The sequence below is a fragment of the Cannabis sativa genome, chromosome 8 (assembly GCF_029168945.1).
Source record: "Cannabis sativa cultivar Pink pepper isolate KNU-18-1 chromosome 8, ASM2916894v1, whole genome shotgun sequence".
Classification (NCBI taxonomy): Eukaryota; Viridiplantae; Streptophyta; class Magnoliopsida; order Rosales; family Cannabaceae; genus Cannabis; species Cannabis sativa.
Window position 1 is genome coordinate 42776632 of NC_083608.1, and position 7797 is coordinate 42784428.

Here is a 7797-nt window from a genome sequence, read left to right on the forward strand (position 1 = left end):
TCCAGTGACTTTTCTGGCACCGACCGTTACTCCGTTGACTTTACCGGCATCAATGACAAATAAAACTTCCTAAACAAATAGAAACATTAAATATGGAATTTGAAAACCTAATTACATATATATGGCATATCAAATACCATAAAAAGACCTAAAAACAAAAAAATACCATATAAATTGGTCAAACTTAAATGTGCCATATTTATCATAAGAACTTTTAAAATCCCATAGTAAGTGTAATTTCCTCTAGTATTAAATGGGTGATTTTGAGGAGTTTTGGAATGTTAGAAAGACTCCGTGCTTGTATGCTGAAAAAACAGTAACTAGTTACTAATTACCATTTTTTTTTTCAGCTTTAGCCAATTCTTCTCCAAAGTGTTCCAAATCACTTCCACTTGATTTTGAACCATGTATACACTTTATAAATGAATAAATCAAGTCTCCAACAATTATATTTTTAATAGCTATCATTCCTTCACATTCATAAACAATTAGTAACATTTTTTACTAATTTAAGTGTGAAAAAGATATGAGAGTTACATATTCAAGTGATCATCAAATTTAAAGGATTTGCAACTCATATTTTGTGATCATTCTACACATTTTGTAACTCCATAATGTATGTTACAATTTGACAAAATTAATACTTTGTCACACTTAATTATTTAATCTAAATATTATATTATATAAAATAATATAACAAGTACATCACGGGACAAAATCGTGTCCCTAAAAATATATATTTGAATGAGTGCTACCGTCAACTACCTATTACAATTTTTTTAGTCAATCTCCACGTGCAAAAACACATGTTGGTATATTTTTTTTCATTTTTTTTTCACGGGATATTCGTTATGCTTACAATATCATCTTTGTAAATTTTTTAAAAATTTCGAATAGTTTACAGTGCCGAAAATATGTTTGAAGTTTTTTGAACGAATGTGGTAAACTGGAATATCAGCAATTCTGTTTTCGGTACTATAAACTATTCGGAATTTTTCAAAAATTTACAAGGATGATACTGTAACTATAGCAAATATCGCTATAAAAAAAAATTAAAAAAAATTTCGGACGCGGAGATTGACTAAAAAATTGTAACAAAAGCCTCTAATTAGCATTCCTCAAAATGGCTGACGGTGATGATGTGGTGGACTGGTGGTTGGAGAGGTGTTTGGGGCTTTGGGTTCGTGTAAGTGAAGAAGGAGATAGAATTAGGGACTGTAAAAATAAGAATGGTATTTTTGGCCTTTTGGGTATAAAGTGAAAGAATTATTTGTTTTTTTTTTTTTTTTGATATTTGTATAAAATTGGGGGATTTTTTTGAATTAGTGTCCCGATACTTTCAGCAAAGTCCACCGGCACCTCTGGCGCCTCGACCTTGACGGAGCAAGGTCCGGCCTGACGCTTTCCACTCTGCCCCTGCCTGCATACTCTCAGGGGGTCTTTTTGGTCGACTGTGGTCTCTCCCTTTCTCTTTGTCAATTGCTCACTTCCTCTCTTTATAAGCGGGGACGGTGTGAGCATTGACTCTTCTTTCCAACCAGCCATAGCCAAGGTAACACAAAATTCTTCAGTCATTTCTTACGGTTGAGCATTTCAATTGCTCACTGGAAATGCATTAATAAAACTGGGTCACACAAAATTCTCCAGTGAATGAAACGAGAGGAAAAATTTCCAGGTATGGAAGATAGACCTAAGTTGTTGATACTGTACGCTAGTCAAACGGGAAATGCATTGGATGCAGCAGAGCAACTGGCGCGTGAAGCAGACCTCAGAGGCTGCTTGGTCAAACTTTTTTCTTTGGATGAATATGATCCTGTAAGCATTTCTGTTCAATCTGAATCTCACTTTCTCATCTTTCTATTTGATTATAGAGAAAATATTCACCAAAATTATAACATTTGCTTATCACTATGTTGCTCTTGCTTTTTTTATTTCTCAGGTTTCCTTGCCTTATGAGAGTGCTGTAGTTTTTTTTGTTTCGACTACGGGCCAGGGTGATACTCCAGATTCCATGAAGGTTTGGTTGGAGTTGGAATATTTGAGAATAGCAATATGAATTATGAGAATTATAATTCATATATTTTTGTCATGTGGCTATCTTAATTTCCTATTTTTGTATGCAGGGTTTTTGGAAATACCTTCTGCAGAGAAATCTAAGTCACCATTGGCTAGAAGGACTTCCTTATTCTGTGTTTGGTTTGGGTGATTCTGGTTACCAGAAGTATAATGTAATGATACATATTTTCTCTTTTCCTTTGAAAATGTTCTTTTACTTGTGTTATAGGTGTTGGTATGTATTTGAGATATGTACCAGTTTGTAACTTGGATCTATGCTACATAGTTCTTCTGGAAAGTGATTAAACAGCCTTTGTTTTATTTATGTTTTTTATATGGAGTTTACTAACTAATACTTATAAATTTTTGCCACTGCTTTAGTTTGTTGCCAAGAAGCTTGACAGGAGACTTTCAGATCTAGGGGCAGCAGCCATTGTCGAAAAGGGCTTGGGAGATGATCAGCATCCATCAGGGTATAACTATGTAATATGTCTAGAAATTATAAGTGATCAAGGATTAGCACATAAGTTGTCTTAGTCCTACTTTCATCCTTTTTGGCCCCTATGTCAGGATTTTGATTTTGATTTCTGGAGGTGATTAGGTAATGTGAGGCAGGAAAGAAAGAAATTCAAATTTTCCAATACATCACCAGATTATAACAAATAAAATGCCTAACTGCAGTTCCAAGAACTTAATGGCAATCCAACTGTATCAGCTTAGCTTTTGAAGATAAGTGCAATGAAAACCTATTTAGTTTTAGACTGCAATCTATAGTAAGGGCTTTCTGTCAATCTTCATTCTATTTTCTCCTGTTTGACTCTAAAAATGGAAATAAATAAATGAGAAGGTATAAGTATGCGGCTTTATGTATATACAAATGATACATTGGCAGTTGTATTTGATTCATAAGTAGATAAGTAAATATTGTTAAGGCATTTAAGTTTTAGTAACTTGTGTGTGTAATTCTAGTTGCTATATATCCTGTTTGCATTGTGTACTTTACCTATAGTTTTTACCCGAAAAAGAGTTTACATTGATAGGTATGAAGCTGCTTTAGATCCATGGATGACATCTTTGTGGAATAAGTTATATAATCTGAATCCGAAATTCCTCCCGAATGGTCCAGATTATGTGACTTCTTCTAAGCAATCAATTGGTCAGCCAAAGTTTCAGGTCAGATACCATGTCATTGACAAGATGGATTCACAGTTTTCATATTGTCCAGGTAACTTAGTTTATTAGACTTCTCTACTTTTGATGGCCAGTTAGCCGCAGCAAGTTTATACTTCACATGACATCAACATGGACACATATATCTTTGAAAGATTTATCACCTTTTATAATGCCACACACACTAATTATCTTTTGAAAGATTGACAAGAATCATGAGGTTAAAACCAATTAGTAGAGTTACCCATGTTCTTATAAATGACTCATTTTTTTGTACTTATTCCATGTGGGATACTATACTCCAATATCCCTATCAAGATGGTGGCAATATTTTTTTGCCATTGCTTATTTGCTTGGATTTCAGGTGTCTTTGCACTGTGCAGATCTTGTGCGGCTTTTTTTTTTGGCACATTATCTCTGGGATTGAATGCCCACAAGCAATATGGCTCATGATACCATGATCCTGTTTGGTTTAGCTTCTATAAGCTTTTTTTAAGCTTTTAGAATCAAAAAAAGTCCTTCTAAGTGTGTTTGGATAAAAAATGAAAAGTCATTTTTCAGTTTAAAAGTCCTTTTGGAAGAAGTTAGGATTTGTAATTTCTTCCAAAAGAACTTTTGAGAAGTTATTTTTTAAATTAAAATAATTTACATAATTTTTAATTTACTCCAAACACTTTGAAAAGTATTTTTCATTAAAAAAAGGTCTTTATATAATAGTTATTCAAACGGTAAAAATAAAACAAAACTTATACTTATCTTATACTTCTAGCTATAAGCAAAAGTAGAAGTTTAGCCAAACAGGGGCCCATGTCAAGAATCACGAAGTTTCATATCAAAACTAATTGGTTATGAGTGGCATTACATATGTTCTTATAAATGACTTAATATTCTTATACTTGTTCCATGTGGGACCAGGGACAAAGCTATTTGAAGTTTATGGGGAGCCTCCTCCCCCCCCCCTCCCCCCCAAATATTTTTTCTTCCTTTTTTAACTATGTTTTTGTAATTTTTTCTTATTTTCTAAAAAATTATTTATTGCCCCCCTCAAATTTTGTTTTTGCATATTGGCCCCCCTCACTATGTATTTCTGCCTTTGTCCCTATGTGGGACACTATACTCCAATAAAGATTGACATTTAATATTTGTTTTGCAATAGCTTCAGAATTGAAACATAAAGAAATGCAAATTGAGACAACTCGGAGAATGGCCCCTAGAAAATTCTCACGTCACAAAGATAGGCCAGACTGCTTTCTTAAATTGGTACTCAAGCTTTCTCTATTATGTTTGAAATAATGTTTGGTGTCATTATCTTGGTAATTGACAGTTTCATTATCTCATGAATATTTGGGTCCTCCGCCACAAGTGAGGTTTGCTATACATAACGGAGGAGGGACCAATCTAAGACAAGTGTTCTCTTTCTCCTTTTTTTTTTAAAATAAATGAAGCCCGTTACAGATGGTACAAAAAACAAACTTAAAAGAATAGGTGATTGTAAAGCAACTCTTGGCATAGGTGATTGTAATCTCTGTGGAAGTTGACAAAACCCTTAAACATCTTATGCTAGGAAATCAAAATGCTGGTGATTAGCTGAAAAGCAAGTAGATTGTTGTTGGACCTTTCTGCAAACTCATTCTCTCTCTCATCCATTTGTAGCTTATAGTTCTTTTCACTTGCTCTTGTAGGTGAAAAATCAACCATTGACCAAAGAAGGTTGTGGAAGAGATGTCCGCCACTTTGAATTTGAATTTGTTTCATCTGTAAGTTTTGTACTTTGTTTGACTAGTGTCTACATGCCCTCTAGATCTCCATTTATCTATTTAATTCCTCCGCTGTATCAAAATTATCATGTTTTTTTTTTTACTTTTATCCTTAGAAAGTTCTCTTCATATTTTTTTAATAACAGGTCATAGAGTATGATATTGGTGACAGCCTTGAGGTTCTCCCTGGCCAGGATCCTGCTTCACTAGAAGCTTTCATGCAGCGTTGTAATTTGGATCCTGAAGCAATAATCACTGTAAGTAGATATTGGTTAACCATGGATAAAGCTACTTTGCCATCACAAGTGTTGTGCTTCTTGAACTTTACAAAATGGTTGCTGCTGGAGATTCATTAAAGCATTAGAGTTGAGTGAAATAAAATAAATCTAAATAGAAAAGAACCTCAAATTAGCAAAAAATAAAGACTAATGAGAAGTAATAATCATTTTAATGTAAAATTATTCTAGTAAGAATAAGATTCAAAAAGAAAAAACATAGCCAGTGTTAATTACCACGTAGGAGATAGAAGGCAAGGGTTTAGTTGTTTCATCAATCTTCAATGTTTTCTTCATATAGTTGCAATAGTTTTTTATGTATGAATGTGATGAGCAATATTGTATCTTGAACACTATCAATATATAAATTTTAGGTTTATCCTGTGGATACAAAGACTTGCAATGATGATCATGCCACAGTGGATCCTATCAAGTTAAAATCTTTTGTTGAGTTAACTATGGATGTTGCATCAGCCTCACCCCGTCGCTATTTCTTCGAGGCAAGGACCCAGTATGTTTTTGACTTGTAATTTTCATTTTATACTGCCTAGAAGGAAAAAAATTCTTCTGTATGTTTAAGTGAAATGTTATTTTTGCCATTAAGGGATTACATCGATTCATTCATACTACTTCAACAAATAAAGTCAAAGAGATAAACATATTGTATACCTGAACAAAGCTTCTTTTTTTGTTTCTCTCAGATCTCTAAGTTCACAATCGTGCACTTTTGCTAGATTCTTGTGTTTGTATTTATCTTGAATTTTGATGAAACATCTTTTCCAGGTGATGAGTTATTTTGCCACAGCTTCACATGAAAAGGAAAGGCTGCAATATTTTGCTTCACCTGAAGGAAGGGATGACCTTTACCAGTACAATCAGAAAGAACGGCGGACTGTTCTTGAGGTGATGTCGTAATGCATTTTTGCTCCTTAGTATCAGTACATTATTTGGTGGACTGTATGTCCCTGCAAATTATATTTATTGTTTTTTCATTGTTTTCCCAAATCCGTAGTTAACATAATGGAACATAAATTTCTAATATATATTCCAAAATACATCTTCTGTGTTATATTTCATCAGTATTTTTTTACAAATAAATGATACTCTATTAAATTTAGAAAAGAAAAGCAGAGATAGCTTACATACTTTAGCAAGTTTAGAGGAAATGATTAGCTTTTTAGATTCCAGCGCAATTGTTTTAGTGAGTAGTGATTAACATGATGGTAAGCTACGATCTTATACAGGTATTACAGGATTTCCCTTCAGTTAATATACCATTTGAGTGGCTGGTGCAGTTGGTTCCTCCTTTGAAAACAAGAGCTTTCTCTATTTCTTCCTCTCTCTCAGCTCACCCAAAACAAGTGCATTTAACTGTAAGTGTAGTAACATGGACTACACCTTTCAAAAGGAAGCGTTCAGGTCTCTGTTCAACCTGGCTAAGCAAGCTTGATCCTGAACATGGTACGGTACAGAAACTCTTTAAAATCACAAGCATTTAGATCTGTTTTACACTGATACATTATTTTATTTTGTTCATTTGCAAACAGGCATTTATGTTCCAGTGTGGTTCACTAAAGGTTCCCTTCCTCCTCCACCCCCATCACTTCCTCTAATTCTCGTAGGACCTGGAACTGGCTGTGCCCCATTTCGGGGATTTGTGGAGGAGAGAGCCATCCAAAGTGCAAACCAAGACGTCGCTCCGGTTGTATTTTTCTTTGGTTGTCGAAATGAGGAAAGTGACTATTTATACAGAGATTTTTGGCTGTCCCATGCAGAAGATGGTGGGGTACTCTCCCAGACAAAGGGTGGAGGTTTTTACGTCGCCTTCTCAAGAGACCAGCCACAAAAAGTTTATGTGCAGCACAAGATACGTGAACACAGCGAGAGAGTATGGAAGTTACTGAGTGAAGGGGCTGCCATATATGTTGCAGGTTCTTCAACCAAAATGCCGTCAGATGTGTTATCAACCTTCGAAGAAGTAATTTCCAAGGAAAGTGGGGCTCCAAGGGAAGCTGCTGTGAGATGGCTGAAAGCTCTAGAAAAGGCTGGCAAATACCATGTAGAAGCTTGGTCTTGACATGACTTCTCTCTAACTATACAAAGGACAACTAAAAAAAAAGAGTATTTGATTCAAAAATTGTTCTTTAATATTTTTTTGTTACACTTCAAACAATGGTTCCATGATTCTTTATTAATTAGTATGAAAAAAAAAATTATTTCTTTATTTTTGGATCCTGAGTTACTCTTACAGGCAAAAATGGAGGTGGAGTGAAGGTACTGTTGCTACGAAATCCTGTAGAAATATAATGGAAAGTAAAGGTTATCATGGATTGGATCCAATAGAAATCAACTAGATTAATGGAGCTTTTTATTACTCAATCCTATTATTCTAGTCAGCGTGAGCCACCACAATACCACCAACTTCAGGATCATTACCACCTTTGTTGTTTCATTTTCTTATTTTTCGTAGGTAATAACAAAAAGATCAAAACTTACTAAAAAAAAAAGAGGAAGAAAGAACACGCATGGGAGGGTGAATA

The 7797-nt window shown here is 34.4% G+C and overlaps 1 protein-coding gene across 8 annotated transcripts; it reads left to right on the forward strand.

Moving 5' to 3' along the window:
* The first annotated feature begins 1130 nt into the window (after window positions 1–1130).
* Window positions 1131–7481, forward strand: LOC115699477 (NADPH-dependent diflavin oxidoreductase 1). 8 transcript variants are annotated; one of them, XM_061101958.1, is made up of 14 exons: window positions 1131–1232; window positions 1344–1552; window positions 1648–1815; window positions 1940–2017; window positions 2124–2228; window positions 2437–2528; window positions 3096–3280; window positions 4382–4485; window positions 4908–4982; window positions 5129–5239; window positions 5632–5757; window positions 6041–6160; window positions 6502–6718; window positions 6805–7481. In XM_061101958.1, the coding sequence occupies exons 3-14, from the start codon at window positions 1651–1653 to the stop codon at window positions 7332–7334; spliced, it is 1908 nt and encodes a 635-aa protein (XP_060957941.1). In that variant the 5' UTR covers window positions 1131–1232; window positions 1344–1552; window positions 1648–1650; the 3' UTR covers window positions 7335–7481. The 8 variants fall into 8 exon arrangements, with proteins under 8 accessions (XP_060957941.1, XP_060957942.1, XP_060957939.1 ...); XM_061101959.1 differs by having other exon boundaries at window positions 1676–1815; XM_061101957.1 differs by having other exon boundaries at window positions 1132–1186.
* The last annotated feature ends 316 nt before the right edge of the window (window positions 7482–7797 follow it).